This window comes from Emydura macquarii, unplaced genomic scaffold (genome assembly GCF_026122565.2).
Source record: "Emydura macquarii macquarii isolate MOO-44397 ecotype Brisbane River unplaced genomic scaffold, CSIRO-AGI_Emac_v2 contig_1253, whole genome shotgun sequence".
Taxonomy (NCBI): domain Eukaryota; kingdom Metazoa; phylum Chordata; order Testudines; family Chelidae; genus Emydura; species Emydura macquarii.
In genome coordinates this window covers 478,150-498,476 of record NW_027131390.1, presented here as the reverse complement: position 1 = coordinate 498,476, position 20,327 = coordinate 478,150, and the positions used below count along the sequence as shown (strand labels likewise).

At 60.0% G+C, this 20,327-nt stretch overlaps 1 protein-coding gene across 2 annotated transcripts in view; it reads left to right on the top strand.

The window, feature by feature from the left end:
- NLGN3 (neuroligin 3) overlaps positions 1 to 20,327 on the top strand; it is an 82,799-nt gene that overhangs the window by 49,790 nt on the left and 12,682 nt on the right. Inside the window, exons 4-6 of one of the 2 annotated variants that reach the window (XM_067547957.1) lie at positions 995 to 1,054; positions 8,905 to 9,054; positions 11,442 to 11,627. In XM_067547957.1, coding sequence (XP_067404058.1) covers positions 995 to 1,054; positions 8,905 to 9,054; positions 11,442 to 11,627 — 396 coding nt within the window. The remainder of the gene's footprint in view (positions 1 to 994; positions 1,055 to 8,904; positions 9,055 to 11,441; positions 11,628 to 20,327) is intronic. The other variant, XM_067547956.1, reaches the window with a different exon arrangement.

The window sequence follows — 20,327 nt, the reverse complement described above, 5'->3', positions numbered from 1 at the left end:
CCCGTATACCACGTCATGCAGCCGGAGAGGCGTGGCTGGATGATGCACACACAGCAGAGGTGGGCTGCTCACAGATAGGTACTTCTGGTGCCTGCCAGGCCTAACCACAGCCACTGCTTCACGCTCTCTGCACGTGCCCACTCCCGGGACTAGCTACTGGGCCCGTCTGTGTGTCAGCAGCGCTGTGTCCTTTGCCAAGAAAGCCTCCTTCCCCTCAGACGCTGACCAGATAACTGCTCTGCGGGTGAGCAGGGGAAGAGGCTGCTTGCGACTGAAAACAGCAGAGGAGGCATCCCAGTGGGGAGGGGCTGTGAGACAGACCACAGGGCCTGTCCGCGAAGGTGTGTAGGCCAGCACCTGTAAGGCGTGTGTGGCTCTGCTGGCCAAAAGGAGGGTCTCTGCTCTGAGCGGAGCCCTGGGGAGGCCGGCAGAGGCTTGCTGGTGGTCTAGGCTGGCCATGGAGGGAATGCCCCCCAGGCTAGTGCTGGGGGCACAGAGAGGGAGAGCAGTGTGAAATGCGGCTCTAGTTCTGGCACAGCCCGGCCTGCGCCCAGTCACTCTTCCCTGACTGCCGCTGGGATGGGGGACCCTCTGGGGGAGGGCCTGGAGCGTGCTCAGAAAAGGGTCCACGAATCAGTTGAGCTGTCTGGGTCGCAGGGGAAGCTGCAGGGAAGAGGCTGAGCGTGTGGTGGGGAGGGGCAGGCAGGAGGGCACACAAGCACAGCTGCTGGCCCCCGGGCCAAGGAGCACAGGGCCTGGGCAGGCTAGGGGGCAGGGCCCTGGCAGCCTGGAGAGGCGGTCCCTGTCCGCTCTGTGACCTGTGGCTGCGCTTGGCCGGCAGCCCTGGCCGAGCCCGTGGAGAGGTGCCGTGTGAGTAGCCCGGCCGTGCTGGGGGCCCGGCCCCCTTCTCTGCTATCATGCTATTTTTGAATTCTCTTTTGTTTTTGTTTTTTGTTTTTCTTTTCTGTTCTGTCTCCTCGTGTTTGGTCCCTAGGAGCCAGCGCTAAGAAACAGGGCGAGGACTTAGCGGATAATGACGGGGACGAAGATGAAGGTATTTCTGTGCTCGAGGCTGCTGCTGCTGCATGACACGCAATTGCTCCATTCTCTGCCATTCCCAGGGAGCCCCCTTTGTTTGTGTCTTTCTGTGTCCTTGTGCTGAGCAGTTGCACGGGGTGAGGCGGGGCGGGGCGGGGCGGCCGGCTCTGCAGGGGGTGCTCAGCCCTTGGCCCTTTCTTTGCTTTCCTTTGGGGTTTTGCTTTAGAAGGAGTTTGCTGGCTGCCCCAACCTGCCTCTGTATGAGCAAAAGGCTCTAAAGAAGCATGGCGATGTGTGAACAAGAGAGGAGTAAAGGGGGCCTGGGTCGCTTTCACCTCAAGCCTCTCCTCTCTCTGACGTTAGACTTACTGTGTGAATTAAGTGACTTTCCCTTCTGGCTCCATCCCCCATGCTGCCATCCCAGCCACCTTCTCCCCACCATGCACAGTGTCAGAGCAGGCAGCACCTGTCCTCATCCCCTTGTGTCCCGTGCGACTCCCTCTGGGGCCCTCTGGCTTGCAGGGAGCATGCACCTGACAGAACGCGGTCCAGGCCTGCTATCTGGAGTCTAGGCCGGCTCTCTCTCTCTCTCTCTCTCTCTCTCTCTCTCTCATGCGTCCTCTCGCATGCTCTCTGCCACCACTGCTCCCCACTCCAGGTGCAGAGGGCACAGGAAATACGGATGAAGGCAGTAGGCTGAGCACAGAGCTGTTGAGACTTGACTGGCCTCTGCTCTCTCCAGGGTTAGCATCGTCACTTGGGAGTGGGGATAACCCACCCATCCAGCTGGACCTGCAGAGAGCAGCTTGGCGCATTGGCACAGGCTGGGCCGGGGGGTCCCAGCAGCTCAGATTGTCTCCCGCGGGTTCCCCTTGGACGGGACGGGAGGTGGTTCCAGGAGTCTCCCAGTGGGTGTTGGAGCGTTTGCTTTAAATACCGAGCTGTGCTCGCTGCCGGCTGCATCCCCCGACGCCCCACGTGTCCGGCAGTGACTGACCTTCCGGCGCCTGGGCCAGGGCCCCATGTGTGTGGATTCGCCGAGGGCAGCAGCTCTCACCCTGCCCAGCCCGAGGCAGAGGACAGGCGCGCTGCACTCTTTGCGGAGGAGGTGGCAGAGCCGGTGAGCGAGCGTGCCAGGCTTGGATGGGGATGCCTGCAGGAGTGGAGCAGGCACAGCGAGCTGGTGAAGCTGACAGGTCCTTGCTGCCTGGAAGCCGAGAGTGGGGAAGGAGAGGGAAGGCCAGGATTCCTTGGGGAGGGGGGCACCACCAGGAGAGCAGGGCTGTGTGGCCAAGGACAGATCGGCACAGTGGACAGGAGTGTCTGATCCTGCTGGCCGTGTCCAAGGCACGGACATCATGGAGTGGCGCAGCCCTTTTGTGCAGCTCTGATCTGAGTGGGCAGGAGGCACTGGGGGGAGTGGGCAGGGCCCTGTGGCTGGCGGGACCATTGTGCTAGCGGCCTGAGTGACTGAGCTAGTGCCCTTGGTGTGCGTGTAGCTAAACGGTCCATCCATCACCATGTGCCACGTTCAGCCCATGAATGGGGGGAGACGTGGCCAGCAGCTGCTCAGGCAGGCCAGGGGTGCAGGGGCAATGCATGCAGTGATTTACCACAAGGCTCCGTGTGCTGGGCGCCCACCAGCTGCCTTGTATCGTGCCAGTCCCCCTGGTATCAAGCCACTGGAATGGGAGCCTCTGATGTCTCAAATGGAGCAGGTCCCGACTCAGAAGCTAGGGGAGGAGAAGCCCAGTTAGATCCCATCGCATCCGTCTCCTCCTCAGCCAGTGCAGGGTTCCCGACTCTCCCTGAATTGTAAATGTCCTGGGCAGTGGGCGCCAGGCCAGGAGTGATGGGGCTCTGCCGGGGGCTCCCGGCTCTTCAGCCCACTCTTCCCTCGCTGTTTGCTGGTGGTGCTGCTCGCTTGCTCTCGCGCGGGCAGCGCAGTTCAGAGCTGCGCAGGAAGAGCAGGTGGGTTTGCCGTTGTGGGAGCAGGATCTGGACAGGCTGACCTGGGGTTGCAAGATGAGAGTTGGGCTGGAGAGCCCCAGGCCTGGAGGTGGAGGGCGTAGCCCAGCTGGCTGTGGAGGGTGATCCCCAGGCACGAGGAGGAAGGCGGCTTTGGAGTTTGTGTCTAGGTGTAGTAGAGACACGTGAGGAGGGGTGGCCCTGCCTGCCAGAGCCTGCCTTGACTGGTACCAAGGGCCAGTCATTTCCCTTCTCTGGGTGTTGGGACACCCCTGGTAGTGAGACAGCATCATGGAGCCTGGCCTCACTCAGCTCTTGGCCAGAGCCTCAGCAAGCCTAGAAAGGAAGGGAGGAGCCTGCTCCGAGCAGTCCCCCGCTCGCAGTGTAAAAGGCCCATGGCCTGTAGTCTTGAGGGGAGGGAGGAGAGGGGAGAGTGAGTGGGGACGTGGCTGTAAATCCACATCAGTGGGAACTGGTGAATTGTGAGAGGCCGGTGGCGGTCAGGGCACCCTCCTGGTGGATGGAATTTAACCTAGCAAAACCAGCCTGTCTGTCTATCTGCAACCTCAAACCTCCCGCTTTTGCCCCTGTGAAGCCCTCCCCGTATCCCAGAACCCCTGGTATTGTGACCTAAATGGATGTTTGTCTTCAGTGCCCGTCACTGTGATAAATTCAGCTCATTAGCAATGTCCCTGGCGGTCGCATTGTGACATTGGGGATTGCCAATTCCCTGGTGCTGCACGGCCCCAGCCTCCTCTCTGCAGGGTGCTTCGCAGCAGACGGGCTAGACACAGTGAAGTGGTGGGACGGGAGCGGGGGGGATGGCGGCCAGAAAGCAGCTTCCCCGCTGCACCTGCGGAGCTCCACGGAGCACCATGGGGCGAGTGCTTGTGATGTCAGTCCCACGGGCAAGTGGCCATTAGGAAAGTAGATAGGATGCCTTTAAAAAGGACTGCACTGAAGATGCCGCTGCCTGAGGCATTGGCTCAGAGGGGGCGGAGATGGGAAAGGTCCCGAGAGGGACCCAGGCTGAGGCTGAGGGATTGAAATGAGAGAGGGACCAGAGTGCTTAGCCTCTGCACCTTGTGCGGCCTGCTCGCAGGACAATGTCCCGCCGCTCCATTAGCAACTCCATCCTGTGGGGCCTCAAAGGATTCTCCAATCCACCCCGGTGCGAGTGGGGCTTGCTGCCCTGGTGACACAGCAGGAGAGCAGGACAGCCTGTGTGCTTCTCTGGCAGTGAACGGGCTGTAAGCGACAAGGGACAGGCAGGAACTGAGCAGGCTGCAGTGACTTGAAGAAGCCCCAGGGTTGCCTACATTACACACCAGGGTGTGTGCTGTGTGATCTGGCCCTGCAGAAGTCCAGAATTGGAGAGGGTGTAGAAGAGAGCCACAAAAAATATTCGAGGGCTGGAGAAAATGCTGGACAGTGAGAGAGAGAAAGAACTCAGGCTGTTTATTAGCCCATGGAAAGGAGGGTTGCGAGCTGTGTTGATTACAAGGTATACATTCCTTCAGAGAGAAGCCGTGGGTGCTAAAGGGCTCTGGCAGAATTCTGTTTTCATGTTTGGATCATTTCTAGTGGACAATATCAGTGTTTCTTTCTAAGCATTTTTTAGATTTTTATCAATTTAAATTTCATAGTCACAGGAAATTATGGGGGGTGCCAGACAATAATTATTTAATGAGAGTAAAACATTGAGATTTCAAAAGTGAAAGCTTTATAATTGTTAAAACTCATATTGTCAACATCACATGTCAAAACAGATGAAGTAAATATCCTCCAATCAAACTAGTAATTTCTGAAGCAGCATTTTTCTTTCTGTGCCGATCAGTAAATGTTGATGATTATCAATGGAAAGATCTTTTCATTGGTTTGTATGTGCATGGTGAAATCAACATTTATCAGCATTTACTGACAGAGAATCGTCTCCGTCCCAAGCTGTCTTTAAGCTGGCAGAGAAAGGCAGAACAAGAACCAACGCCTGGAAGTTGAAGTCAGATAAATTCAAATTAGAAATTAGGCAGAAATTTTTAACAGTGAGGGTTATTAACCACTGAAACAAACTCCCGGGGGGAAGCGGCGGATTCTCCATCTCAATGTTTTCAGATCCAGGCGGTATGCTTTCCTAAAAGTCGTGCTTTTCACGCTCTCTGGAGGGGTTCATGCCATGAGAGCCGACCTCAGGGCAGACCCCCTAAGTGGGCAGTACGTTCTATAATTAGATTTCACCAAGCCACCAGCAGTGTGAATTCCTGAAGCACTAGAAGAGTCTGACCATGGAGTCATGGGCAGCCCCCTTGGGCATTCCAGTATCTCTTGCCACCCAGGCAAGATGGACAGTGATAAATGGCCACTTACACCAAAGCTCACAAAATATGCAGCTTGCTCCGCCACTCCCTGTGTAGACAGCGCAATGTGCAGACAGCCTCTCAGGGCGGTGGATTAACTATGCTGATGGGGGAAGCTCTTTTGTCAGCGTTCACTAGGGTTGCCACCCATCCTGGTTTTGGCTTCCGTTTCCGGATGCCATTTAGGGATGCCAGGTGCCTGGTTTTAAACCGGAAAGTCTGGTCGAAAAGGGACCTGGCAGTGTCCGGACAGAGGTACCCACTGGACACCAAAGTGTGGTTACCGCAAGGCAGGGGGAGGCACCAGGTCATTAAGCTAGGCCAGGCCCTGTTCTGCCCTGCCAGGACTGCCTCCTACCTACAGGCAGGCTCCTGTCCAGTTTGGGAGCAGAGGGCGCCCAGCTGGCGGGGGGCAAGGAGATGGAGACATGCAGCAACCTGGAGGCTGGGGGGTGTGAGCGATGGGGGCGAAGCCTTGGCAGAGCAGGGGTGTGGGCTTGGGGTCCAGGACCGGTTACCAGCAACCGTAGTGTTTAGGAGTGTCTTCACGTAGGCACTACAGCCGAGCGGGGCAGCACCCGCTGAAGACAAGCCCTTACACGTTAAAGCAAGCAAACACACACACACACGTGAGCAGAGTGAGCGCGGTGACAGAGAGGTGAGCTGTCCAGCCGCACACCCGGGATAACCCTGGGGGATCTTTCGCTTCAGTTTAGCGACTCTGGCCCTGTGAGAGTTCAAACAGCAAAGAGCTTGCCCGTGTTCTTGTGAGCGTGTTTTAGCTGGGATTTGACCTTCCGGTCCATGAGAGGAACTCCCTTGCGCACACCCTTTACAAGGAGTGGTGGGGCCATTCACCAATCGTGGGTAGTGCGGGGTTTCTTAACGGCCCGTTTAATCTTGATAGGCTTCCTTAATCGGGAGAGGGGGGATTCCCACGCCTGTGTTCACAAGTTCAGAGTCAATATTTTCAAAGTTGTAAAGCAAAATTTGCTCCTTTCCTGCTAGCATGGAACTCAGACGTTACCCAGGCAGCAACGTACAGCATTTCACAGTCTAAACACTAAACACGTGCTTGTAAGACTGGTACAACACTAACCTACCTGGGAGCTGGCTTGGTCTCCAGCGAGGAGTTTGCCAGTTCTTAGCTAACGCCTACAGCCTTGGCCAGAGCTGGCTGGTGTTTGGCTAAGGCATTGTGACACTGCCAGACCAGCTGACTGGGCTCGCCATGGGCATACCAGGTGAGGCTGAATGCCCTGTGTTGTGCAGAAGGCCAGAGTAGCTGATCAGATGGTCCCTCCTGGCCAGACTGAATCAGAATCAGGAATGCACAAATGTGGTGCAGAGCCTCTGCCCCCTTGCCCGACCCCAGGCAGCGCTTCTTGTGCCTGTCTCCTGGAGGCACAGCCCACTTTGCCCCTAGTCTTGGAGGCTGCTGGAGGCAAGGTTGGGGCCTGGCTGGGCCATTAGCCTGCCCTGCAGGAGATGGGCACGCTGCTTCGGTGGTAGTTCTGGCTTTCCCCTCAGATTTCCGACTTTGTCTGCTGGCTCCCCCAGGCCTTCGGTCAGGGCTGGAGTGGTTTGTATGCTTTGAGATGCTGACAAATGCACAGCATCAGAGGAGGGCTGGTCTAGTGGTTCAAGTGCCACCTGGGTTCATGTCCCAGCTGGGCCACAGACTTGCGGCGTGCCGCTTGATCTCACCGGGCCTCCGTCGCCAGCTGTCCGAGGGGGTGGCTGCCCTGGCCCTGCTCTCAGGGAAGCTGAATACCTTAGCCAGCAATCTAAGAGAGAGAGCAACTGGATTCCAAACGCAAAGCTGGAGCCTCAGGACTCATTGTGTCTGCAGGGGCCGCTAGACCTGCAGCCTCTGCCTGCTCAAAGGCAAGTCAGCAGCTAACCAGGGAGTTTTGGGGCCAGAGTCTTTGCATTAGGGAGTCCTTGATCCTGGAGCGGGGACATTTATGGCCACATGTCGAGGGTGAGTAGCCAGGCTTTGCTCGTAGCCTCAGGAGATGCTCTTCTCACAGGCACACGGACCTGTAGCCTCTTGTAGGGAGAAGGCCCATGACTCCCATGTTACCCCGGGAAGATGTCCTGAGCAGCTAGCCGGGCTGGGGAGGTTGGTTCCAGCTTCCAGGTGCTCTGGCCATGCCTGCCCAGTGCCCTGCGTCTGTCAGGAGTGCTGGCAAGGGCTCGCTTGGTGCCAGCAGCACCTGGCTTCACAGAGAGGCCTGTCAGCAGAGTGGAGTGGAGAGAGCCGAGACAGGCAGCCCTGTAACTGTGCCCCCTTCTGTGTACCGTCCGTGTGTGAAACGAGGGCAGCCATCCAAAGCAGACAGAGGCATCAGGCCCAATGTGTGCATGGCAGGCCCCTGGGGTCCTGGCCTCTGGCCTGGCCTGGCCTGGCGGCAGGGCTCTGGGCTGCGGGCACTCAGGAGGGTAGCGAGGGGGTTGTTACAGGAGGTGTGTCCCCACGAGGCTGGGCCGGGTGGCGGAGGGATGGCTGTCATAATGGCTGTGCAACACTGCCAGTGACTGGCACCAGCAAGGGGCTGACCTGCCGGTGCTGGACCCCAGCGCCCCACGGAGGGGAGCGAGAGAGACGCCGAGGCCAAGCGTAAGGACTGTGGGCTCCACGGCCAGAGGGGAGGGCTCGTTGCTTCAGTAGCCAGCGCCTGCTCCTCTGGTCCAGCGCTTGGGGCCTGCAGCACACCAGGCCTGGGCTCTTCCACTGAGAGATGCTTCCGGACAGAAGAGAGGGGGCCTGAGACCTCCTCACCCGCCCACATCCCTCACTGTCCTGCACCCCTCCATTTACACTCCATCCCCCAGCACCTTGTCCAGTCCCTGCTCTCCCCCATTCCCGGTGCCCCTCCGGTCTGTCTGTCTGCCCCCATCGCCAGGTAGCTGTCTGTCTGGGCTGGGGGTAGCGCTGGGGTGCCGTGGGTTTGTATTCAAGCCATGGACACATGGGTCCTGCATTACCAGGGCAGGTCAGAAATGCGAGGATTGATCTCTCCTTCCACCTGCCCAGCTCCCTCCTCTTCCCCTTCTCAAAGCAGTGCCAGCGTCCAGGACTCCCAGAGGCCAGCCGCACGCTGGTCTCCCTAGCCAAGGGCCTGCGCAGCGTGCTCCCACCGCCCCTTCGCACTCAGGACGCTGAGGAAGGAGCCCAGGGTGGGCCCAGTGCTGAGTGACCAGCCTTGTGGGTGCAGGTGCAGCCTGAGCCCGTCTCCAGGGTAGCCCACGAATTGTCGCGTGGGTCCTGCTGAGCCCGAACCCCCGGAGCAGCTCACCACGTGGGGCTGGGACGAGAAGCAGTGCTGGGACCAGCCTGCTGCAGCTGCCCTAGGGCAGCTGAGGGGCTGGGCTGTGCGGAGGGCAGGCGGCGGCTGGCCTGTGGCAGGCTGGGCTCCATCTGGCCTGGTTGAGAGGGCCAGGCATGCTGAGTGTTGCCCCTCCACAGCTGGTGGTGTTCCCCTGCCCTGCAGTCCACCCCTGCTGGCAGAGTCCTGTGTTTAACCTCCTCTTCTTTCAGACATTCGGGACAGCGGGGCCAAGCCCGTGATGGTTTATATCCATGGCGGCTCCTACATGGAGGGCACAGGGAACATGATTGACGGCAGCATCCTGGCCAGCTACGGCAACGTCATCATCATCACCCTCAACTACCGCGTGGGCGTGCTAGGTACGGGCCAGGCAGGCCCAGCACCCAGGCGGGCTACGGGGGATCCCCGAGAGACGCATCTGGGTTTGGGCGGGGGCCAGATGTGTGGGGCAGAGCCGCGAGGAGGGGTGAGCAGGGAGGTGTAGGGCAGAACCCCGAGTGCGGGGGCAGGGAGGATGGGCTCAGGCTCGGGTAGGAATGTCTGAAGTTGGGAAGTGGCCCCGCTTGGAGGTGAGCTGCTGGGGGGAGGCGCTCGTCCGGTGCCCGTTGGCTCAGGCACTCCGCAGCGAGACCAGCTGGGGATCCTGCTGGAGGGGGGTGGCTGCAGCTTCCCCCACTGCTCCCGGCTCCGCGGTTCCGAGCTGCAGCTCCTGTTCTGCTCCCAGGGCGAGGGAGAACCTCAGCCCTGCCCTTGTCTCCCGCCCGGCCCAGGGAAGGGTCACAGCCTGAAGAGTTCAGTGGGGCGGGGGACGTGGGTGTCATGGAGGCTGTTCAGGCCTGCCAGCATCACCTGGGAATGGGCAGCGGCTGTCCTTCACCCGCCCTGCATCCCTGCCCCCCTTTGTGCGCGCCTGGGGCGGGGAGTTTAGTTCAGTTACACAGCCAGCCTGGCCCAGCTGAGAGCAGATATGATCTGAGGTTAAATCATTAATAAATGTGTTTATCCTCCTCCTCCTCCCTGGGGCTTGGGCGCAGCGGTGCCCGGCCAGCGCTAGTGAGCTGCCCCCTGGGAAATATCCCGTGTCCAGCCTTGGCACGTACAGGCTGCCGCTGGAAGCAGGTCGATAGGGAGCTCTCCCGAAGGGCAGATCGCTTCCCCGCCTGACGCACAGCTCCTCTGTTAGCGCCAGAGCATGCACACCTGACCCCTCTCCCCCCTCCGATGGACAAGGCCATGTCTAGCCCTCTGCCCCGCGTGGGTCAGGCCTGCGGCGTTTGTCCCCACAGCATCTGTGTTTTGTCCCCGTGGCAGGGCTGCCACCTTCCCCTGGGGAGATGGTTCTGCAGCCTCCTGCGGAGGGAGAGGCCAGCTGGAGGTGTGGGACCTAGAGCAAACCGCTTAGGACACGATTTCCCAGTGCCCCGTCCATTATTGGTGCCTGAGCGCAGACTCCTGGCCTGTAATTCCCGAGAGTGCAAAGCGTCTCAGCTCACACTGAGATCTGCTGGAGCTGGAGACACACGGGCTTCTGAAAACCAGCTCCCAGCCGCCTCGCCCCAGCCCTGCCCCAGCTCCCAGAGCCTGAGCTGCAGCCTGCCTCGCGTGGAGAGGAGCTGGCTTGGTGGGGAGTCTCTCCTGATCTCCTGTGGCCAGATTCAGCCTTGCTGGGCCCTGGAGCACCGCACCCTCCTGCCGCAGTCCAGCCAGGCCCAGGCCAGCTTGTCTGTGACCAGCGTCTTCCTGGGGGCTGTCCCCTCCCTGTCCCTAGCTGAGTGCCCCGGGCACTGCTGGAGCTCTGTGCACCCCAGTGTCTGCCCTGCAGCAGGCTGATGGCAGGTGCCCGGCAGCATGGAGGAACGTCAGCTCTGCCGGACGCTGCGGGCCTGGCGAAGGCTGGGGGCAGTGCTGGTGACCCCCGCAATGAGCAGGGTAAATGCTCCGTGGCTTGGAGCCCCTGAGCACACGTGCCTCTCTGGGCTGGTGCTGGAGTCAGGGACTCTGGGGCTGGGTTGTTTCTTTAGCCCACGCCAGTGGCTTTGTCTGAAGAAATCACTGAGGGCAGAAGCTGCTGGCTCCCCGGGCCGTAGGACAGCTGAGCCCCAGCACTCAGGGGACGTGACCCTCCCAGCCGCTGCCAGAGCAGAGAACGCCCCTCGGAGCGCGACGCTGCCCTGCCAGGCCGTGGGGTGCAGGCTGCGGGACTCCTGACTTCGCCCGCCCGGCAGGCAGGCTCCTTGCAGCCTGTCCTGGAACGGGCTCAGGTCGAGTCACGGGTGGTGCCCAAGGCCCTCGGAGAGCCGATGGCTCAGCTGAGTGACCGTGCAGGCCCATCCCCTGCACTTAGCCCTGGTGCCACCCCAGGGGCTGGGCTGCTGCACTGTGCCCAGGAGTGGAGCGGGAAGGAGTCCAGCTGTGAAAGGCAGGCGCATTAGCCCCTTTCACAGTGGGACAGAGGCCCAGAGTCAGCCTTTTCCTGGGGGCTCATGGGGCTGGCAGTGGGGTGGTGCCCCAGGGACTCACGGGGGGCATGGAGGGGGCTGGCAGTGGGGTGGTATCTCGGCTGCTCCCATTGGGGTCCCTGACCTCAGCCTGTGGCGCACAGCACAGCCTAGAGGAGGTCCCGGAGGCTGGCCGCAGATGCTCGCAGCGGGGGCTGTAGAAGGGCTCCCACACGGCCAGGCTTGGCGGGTTGTGGGAGGTCAGGCAGGCTGCTTGCTGTGTCCTAAGCGGGTTCTCTTTGCCACAGGATTCCTGAGCACAGGCGACCAGGCGGCCAAGGGGAACTACGGGCTGCTGGACCAGATCCAGGCGCTGCGCTGGATCAGTGAAAACATCGCCTTTTTTGGGGGCGACCCCCTGCGAATCACGGTCTTCGGCTCTGGCATCGGCGCCTCCTGCGTCAGTCTGCTCACTCTCTCCCACCACTCGGAAGGTGAGTGCCTGCCTCGCCTGCCGGCGCTGCCCAGCCTCCCGTCTGCGAGCCAGTCCCTGCCATGAAAGGGGATGACAGTCTAGTGGTGGGAGCTGCCGAGACACAGGCAGGCACTGGGGTCTGGCCCTGACTCACTGCCTGGCCTCCTGCCTTCTTCTCTGTGCCTCCATTTCCCCACTGTAAGTGAAGAGCGTGACCCGGGGCAGGGAAGGGGAACGCTGTTCACATGCTTGCGCTGCCTGGCTGGCTGGGCCAGGCGTGGGCTGTTCCCCGGGAGAACAGCAGTAGGGCGTGTGTGCGAGTGAGCGCGTCAGGGGGGTTGTCCTGGGGCTGTAGGTCTGTACCTCAGTGGGTGTGTGTGGGGATGGGGGATGTATCTGTAGCGGGGGTGGGGCTCAGGGGCAGAGCTGCCAATCCAAACTAGTAGAGTGTGGACAGACACGTCGGGGCCCTCTACCGAGGAATCCATCCTGGCCACCGGCTGCGAGGACGTGGCCACGTAACTGGGAACAGACTAGACCAGACACCCCGATAACGTGTGCGAACTGAAGGGAGCCTGCGGCAGCCCGAGCCCAGGCAGTGCCCTGCCCGGGCAGTCCCCAGCACTGAACGCATCCCAGGACTACCCGTGAAATGATTGAACCTGGCTCTGCAGTCCAGTCACTCCCTGAGATCTAGCCTGTGGGACTAGCTACCCACTGACCTGTCTGTGCTAGCAGCCGGGACAAAGACAGCACGTTCCCAGGTGTAACAGCTGTGTTCACACGGGCCGAGGTAAGGTGCTTAGAGAGGTGTAATTAGCCCAGCCCAGGGGAAGTTTAACAGCAGTGCAGACGTGACGGGCTGCCAATGCAGAGCCAGGGCACCCGACTAACCTTAACTCTGCCTGGTCACAGACTCTCCCAACTGCCCGTGGAATTCAAGTCTCTAGGATCTTGTGCCCTGCTCCCCAGCCCCACCCTTCCCCTGCAGACACTGCTGATGTGGCCATACTGCGTCGGGAGTGAGTGGCCCAGACCAGGCCCACGCTAGGGCACTACAAATAGCTGGGTAGGTGAGGCTTTGACATTCAGGCTCGGGCTGGAGCCGAAGGGAGGGGGAGGGGGAGCTAGCATCACCTCTGCTCCCACCAGTCTCTGGCCCCAGGCTGGGAGGCTCACTCGTCCCAAACAAACAGAAAGAAGTGGCAGGAGATCTGCCTGCTTCATCGATTACAAAACAGCTTTAGATTCCGTCTGGCACCTAGAACAAACCTTAAACTTACCGCACAGTGGAGCGGGTGGGCAAACAAAGGACCTCATGAAATCTGCATACCAATCCCCAAAATAACGGGCAAATGGCTGAAGGCCTCCAGTTCAGAATGGGGGTGAAACCTGAGCCCAGCCCTCTGCGACACAGACAGCAGTGACCTACGCCAACCTGGGCTGGCACTTTTTGGGAGGGTACCTGAGGTGTCTGGGGGTGAATTACTCCCACCTGCATCCTGCTCTGGGCCTGCAGGCCCTGCTCTTTCCCTCTGCCAGCTAGCAATTTACTCACCCACTTCGTCACTCGCAAGTGCCCAGTCCCTTGTCTTCTGAACACCCCGATGTACGGCAACGCCCCGGTTCAGCACAAGGCACGTGGGCAGATTTATCGTCCAACCAAACCGAAGTGTATTGACAGACCTTGAGATACAGATTCAGATAAAAGCAAGGGAAAGGATGTGGAAACATAAGGTTCCAGTTAGAACTAAAACATAAAATGCAAACCAGAGCCCGTACGTCTTCGAGTGCTTGCTCATGTCCAGTCCCAAGTAGGTGTGTGCACCACATGCACCAGGGCCAGGAATTTTTCCCCTAGGGGTATCCATAGGGCCAGCTCTAGCGCCCTCTGCACCTATGCACATATGTGCCAGTATATAGGGCACTGCTGGCCCCGTCCCTCTCCGTTCCTTCTTAGCGCCAGGGACAGGGCTGGAACGTCTCTTGCTCTGGCAAGCTCTTCTAACCCGGTGGTTTTATCATCCCTAGTGCATATAGTTTAGTTTGCTAGTTGTTCAGGGTTTGTGTGCAGATGGTTTTAAGATAGAGTTGCCCAGAGACGTGGCATGCCCCAGTCTCTGGGTTTTAACCCTGCACTTGTTGTAAGAAGCCGGTGCCAGTTAATGACCCCACCAGAGCTGCTTGAAGTGCTGGGGAGAGGCTCACGTGCCGGAGAAGTGCAGAATTTGTAAACGCTGCAGGCCCCGTGCAGGAAGGATCGGGACGTTCGATTAAGGGTACTTTTAATGGCATCGGCACGTAGACATGCATCTGAACCGGACTGGTCAGTACTGGACTGGGCCACGTACATCGGCTTTGGTGCGGAGTGCCCCTCCGGCGCTGTCATCTTCCCGGCACCAATCGCCATCTCCAGGGCTAAAGAAGAAACTGAAGAAGACACATGCCGAATGGGAGCACCCGCCAGCACCAAAGAAGGGCACGGGGAACCAAGCAAGACCCATGCCAGACTGCCTGTCCCCACAGGTCCTCAAGGTGTCCTCACCCATTTGGGTCTCGAGCCCTGTCCCGGACCCACCATCGACTCCAGAGAGCAGCAAGGGCCCTCAGCACCTGGTGCCCACTACGCTGGATGCGTTCCAGGCAGTGAAAGATCTCTTGGCAATCTCCGTGCCCCCAACACCTCAGGAAGGGAGGCCCCTACACAGGGGCCAGGCGTCGTCTTCAACCACAGGGCCCTCCAGAGGAAAGCCCGCAATGAGATCTCCGCAGCGTTCCCTGATGCCAAGGTGCTGGTCTCCGATTCGCCAGAGATCACTGGGCCCACACTGGGGTCACTGAGCTTCCACCACTGGTCTCCGGCCCCTTGGCGCCGGGCTTTAGAACAACGATACCGGTCCCCAAACGTCGCTGTCCCCGAGCCCGAGCACCGGTATCCAGATTCCCAGTGTAGATCTCCCAGCCCTGGTCACCGAGCTCATGTAGGAAGCCGCAGGACAAGAGCCGGACGCGGGACTGGAGGCACCCAGGCTCCAGCACTGTTCCCCGGCACCGGAGCGCGCACAGTCCCACTGTGGTGGAGAAGGGCAAGCAGCTTCGGCACGGCACCTCTATGGTCCCCAAGGAGTAGTTCGGGCTCTGAAGGGGAGGAGGTGACCCTGCCCAAGGGGCAGTTTGCCACCACGGCTGTGGGGTTCCTCATGGGACCCCCGATGGGGATCTGGCCATAAGGACAATGGCCCGGGCCGTGGCAGTATTGGAACCCGTGTGGGGTCCCTCCAGCCGCGGGTTCACAAGGACAATCACTTTCCAGAGTCTCTGCCACGGTCATCGGCGACCATTCACCCAGCACCGAACCTGGATGTGGAGTCAGACTAGGAGCAGGTCCTAGACTCCACCTGAGCCAAATCACTCTTACCGGAAGCCAGGTTCCTGGCCGTGACGGAGCGTATAACCGGAGTGTGAGGGTATGCCTCAGGCTACTGGGTCACATGGCAGCCTGTACTTACATGGGCCAGCCTGCCAGGCTGCCCCTCAGGCCTTTGCAAACGTGGCAGGCGATGGTGTGTTCCCCATCCAGGCACCAGCTAGACCTGGTCCTTACAGCCGCCCGATCGTGGTGGACAAAGCCGCATCGTGTACTGAGAGGGGTGCCTTTCGTGGCCCCGCCCATGGCCAATGCTGTCGCTGGTCTGATGCTTCAGATCTGAGGTGGGGGGCTCACCTCAGTATCCTCAAGACCCAGGGTCTCTGGGCCAGGGAGGGGCTGGCGTGGCATATAACTATCAGGGAGCTCAGGGCCATCCGACTGGGCTGAGATGCTTCTTCCTCAGCGGTCTGGCAAGGTGGTTCAAATTTCGACGGACAATACGGCCTCAATGTACTACATGAACAGGCCCTATGACTGTGAACCTTCTGCGTGGCTCACAACATCCACTGGAAGCTGTGCACCTCTCGGGATCAGGACTACATTAGCGGATCACCTCAGCAGATCCTTGTGCTCTGGCCACGAATGGTGCTTGCACCCGGAAGTGGACAAATTCATCTCCCAGAAGGGGGCACTCCCCGAGCGGACTGTTCCCCACCAGGTCGAACAAGAAGTGCAATCCTGTTATCTGCAAGGGCTCGACAATGACGCGCTGTCTGACGCCTTGCTCCTGACACGGTCGGGTAACCTCATGGACACCTTCCCACCAACTCCGCTGATCCACAAGAGCTTCGTAAAGATTAAAAGGGAAAAGGTGAGGGTCATCCTGGTAGCCCCAGCATCGCCGCACCAGCATTGGTTCGGGATGCTGCTCGATCTGTCTGTAGCTCACCCTTGGACACTCCCATCACGCCCGGACCTCCTCTCTCAGGACCATGGCCGACTGCTTCATCCAGACCTGGCCTCCCTGCCCCTGATGGTGTGGATGCTCCGTGGCTAAGCCTGGAAGAGTGCTCCTGCTCTACACAGGTCCTGCTGGAAAGCAGGAAACCTTCCACCAGAGCATCTTACGTGGTCTCGGGGAAATGCTTCACTTGTTGGGCAGCTCTCTGTAATATCTCCCCATCTGACTCGTCAATCCAAGCAATCTTGGACCACCTGAACCAATCTGAACCAAGAAGGTTTGTCGCCCCTCATCCATTAAGTACACCTAGTGGCCATCTCGGCCTTTCATGCCCCTATACAGGGCAGGACAGTCTTCTTGCAGGAGATGATGACCAGATTCCTCTGGGGTATGGAGAGGCTCTTTCCGCTGGTGTGGGATCCAGCGAGGAGAAGCGGCTCCACTCTCTTGATGTCAGGAGAGCTCTGGCATTCTACATCACTAGGACTAAACCCTTCCGTAGAGCCACGCAGCTCTTTGTTACGCATGCCGAGCGGATGGGAGGGTTGTCGATGTCAGCCCAGAGAGCTTTGCACTGGATCATGGCTTGCATTGAGTTGTGCCTCTGGCATCGCTGACGGCCCACTTGACAAGAGCGCAGGAGTCTTCAGTCCCTTCTTGGCCCAGGTCCCAATACAAGACATCTGTGGGGCCACTGCCTGGTCTTCAGTACATACCTTTGTGTCCCATTGTGCACAGGCCTGGGACAACGCTGGCTTTGGCAGGACAGTGTTACATGCGCACACCCATAAACTGCTGCCCGGCCCCAGGGACACTGCTGGTGAGTTACCTCATTGGGAATGGACATGAGCAAGCGCTCAGAGAAGAAAGGACGGTCACCGACCCTGGAACTGTCGTTCTTTGAGATGGGTCGCTCGTGTCCATTCCACACCTGCCCTCCTTCCCCTCAGTCAGTTCCGGCACGAAGGAACTGAGGGAGGGGGACCAACAGCGCCCCATATACAGGCCTTTCTGAACAAGCGACTTGGCTGTCTAATAAGGCATTTCTCACCCACTGGTTAGTTCTTGCAGCGCTTCTCCCGTTCCGAGAGCTGGGATCTGGCGCTCCTGAGGCAGTTCCCGCTGGCAGTCACCCCTCTGTGCTGGAGCTCCGCTTGGGCCGTTTATTCTCCTCCCAGACTGTCATGAGCTGCCGTTAGCCCAGAAACCCTCCTCTTCCGACAGGTAGGGGGTGTGTGTGTGTGTGTAAAAATCTCCGGCCTGCATCCAGTCCAGACAGTAAACACAGGCTGTCTGCACAGATCTTCGCTGGCCTCATGCTGATGGGTTGGCTCCCAGCCACCCCCTCAGGTGCTAGGTTTCACTACACAGCATCCTGCACACTACACAGCTCCACAGTTGTCCCCGTACAGACATCTCACAAGAGCCGTGGCGATCAGCGAGGTCCTAGCTTTCAGCCGTGAGCACATGCAGCCCCCTCGGTGAGACACTGAGAAGCCGGTCGGACCCAGGGGTGTGATATGCCTGCTTGGGCCAAGCTGTATTGTACCAGAGACGCACGAATCAGCTGCCCTCTGCTGATATGGTTTTACTGTCAGCCACACCGGAGTGTCTCCAAAGCCCCTGTGCACACAGGCTCTGCAGGGCCCCTGGAAACAACAGAAGTCAGCTGCTCTCCAGCAGAGCCCAGAACAGTGCGATTTCCCGACGGAAACATGGGAACTGAATACAGCCTAACTCCCCAGGCCCAGGTCACCTCGGCGCTGCCAGGCACGTCAGCCTGGCCAGGGCAGCTTTACAAGAAACAGCTCTAGGGGAGTGTGCCGGTTCCGGGGGCATGGGGGTGTGCACGAACATGGGGGGGTGGGGATAGGGATGTCTGCATGTGCCAGGGGGAGTGGGGCAGAGGAGTGTGTGCAGGTACCGGGGCTGGTGAGCTAGCAGGAAGTGTTAGGGCATGTGCGGGTATCTGTGCAGGGGGTGGGGACATGGTGCGGGTGGGGTATAGGGAGCGTGCGGGTATCTGTGCGGGGGTGGGGACATGGTGCGGATGGGGTATAGGGAGCGTGGGGGTATCTGTGCAGGGGTGGGGACATGGTGCAGATGGGGGGTATAGGGAGCGTGGGGGTATCTGTGCAGGGGGTGGGGACATGGTGGGTATAGGGAGCGTGGGGTATCTGTGCAGGGGTGGGGACATGGTGCAGATGGGGTATAGGGAGCGTGGGGGTATCTGTGCAGGGGGTGGGGACATGGTGGGTATAGGGAGCGTGGGGGTATCTGTGGGGGTGGGGACATGGTGCGGATGGGGTATAGGGAGCGTGGGGGTATCTGTGCAGGGGGTGGGGACATGGTGGGTATAGGGAGCGTGGGGGTATCTGTATGGGGGTGGGGACATGGTGCGGATGGGGTATAGGGAGCGTGGGGGTATCTGTGCAGGGGGTGGGGACATGGTGGGCGGGGGGCAGGTGTCTGTGTGTGAGGGGCGTTGAAGGTGTTCGTGCGCCCATGCCAGGCACGCTCTCCAGGTGCATTGCTGGCTCTCTCCAGGGCAGTAAGGGCCCCGCTGTGGGGAGCCAGAGGTGGTCCCTCCCTCGGTGTGGCATGTTCTGACGGGATTAACCCCTCTGGACCGCCGGTTCCCTCTCCCAGCTGCCCTGTGCCTTTCACCCGGTGCGGTGCTCCTTGTTTGACGCTTGTTGCTGTTTAAAGCTGCTCTCGCTTCCTCCGCACCATCCTCCTGCCGCTCGTCCCAGCCTCTGCCACTCGTGCATTGGCCTGCGTGAGCCCGAGTGGCCCGGTGCAGCATTTAGTGGCCAGGGGCTTGTGCAGTTCTTCGTGGCAGCTGTGCCACTGGAGCCCTCGAGGGCCAGGCCAGGCCAGGCCACAGGGCAGGAACCAGTGGGACCGGGCTGCTGTGCTGGGGCGCGAGGCTCAGCCCTTTGCCAGCTCCCCCTTTCGGGCTGGGTTTGGCCCAGTCTGACTGTTTGATGCACACAGTTGTCGTCTTGGCGCTGTGCCCGGCTGCCTGTGCAGAGTGCGCAGACGGAGCTTGGCCACACTGTGGGGTGCTGACCTCCTTTGCCGTCCAGCTGTTGGCTGCGCACACAGCTGCTTGGTTCTGCGCTCTCGCTGGCTGCTCGAGGGTGGGGAGCTGGGCTCCAGCCCAGCGGATGTGCAGGGAGTTGAGTTGTGCTGCTCGGCCGTGGGGGCGGTGCTGGCTCAGGCACCTTCCTTTGTTGTTTGTTGGCTGCTCCGTGAGCTCGGGGCAGGTGACCCAGCCTCTGCCCCCGCGGGGCCCAGTGACCGAGCTCGGACGCCTGCTCTTTAAATGCCTCCCCGTGGTGGGCTACGCCTGTGCCGTGCGGAAGCGAAGCAGCGTCAGGCTGCGGTGGCTGAGGTTCTACGAGATGCATGTGGTGCTGCTCGGCCCCTCCCAGCCCTGCAGCCCCGTGTGCCCAGGCTGGAGAAGGGTTTTCTCCCGGGACATGGAGGCCTTTGCCCGCCCAGCCTGTATCTGATGCTAGCACTGCAGCTGGGCTGGGCCTGCTGCATGTCTCACGCCCCTGCTTAGCGGCCTGAGCTGGCAGGTCACTGGAGGCAGGGTGCTTGGGCATGGCTGCCCTGTTCGCTGGCCTCAGGTCCGTTCCTGTGCAGGCCACCGAGCGAAGTTCTCTGCAGACTTCCTCCGAGCGCACTCCTGCTGCCGGCTTCTTCAAAGGGGCCGGCTTCAAAATGAGGTGAAGGCCAGAGCCAGGGGCTGACGGCCTCCCAGCTCTGAATGCACATGCGTCCTGCTGCCGGCATGGTCCCCCCATGGGACACGGCACGTCCAGGCACCCCCACTATGGGATGTCTTGGCCAGGAAGCCTGGGATCGCTTCGGGGAAGCAGGAAGCACTCCTCCTCTTTGGGAGGGTTGGTATCCTCGCTGAGAAACCCTCCTCTCCAGAGCTGTGTGTGGTTGCGCTGTGAGCACTGTGTCCCTAGGTAGAAATGAGACGCTTGCTGCTTTCCTTGCTGCACCCGGCTTTCCCCCCAGCATGGAGCTGTCCTCAGGAACAGGCTCTCCCTGGGCCCTCGCCTATGACAGCTAGCTGCCTGGTTCTGTTCAGCCCCTGCTCAGCTCAGCTCAGCTGCAGAAGGACCTGGGGGTCTTTTCTTATAGCAGCTGGAGCAGTTACTAGGCAAGACGCCTCGTCTGTCCTAGGAAAGAAGGTGGGTTTAGCACCTTAGCTCGGGCATAGTGACTTCTATGCGTGAGGGAGCCGTCGTCTTCCTGTGTTAGCGGGTTGAGGAAAACCCTAGGTTCCCCCACGGTCCGCTCCCACGTGGAAAAGCCACCACTTCCCTCGTGTTTGAATCCGGGGTTTCGCAGGCAGCAGGTGTGTG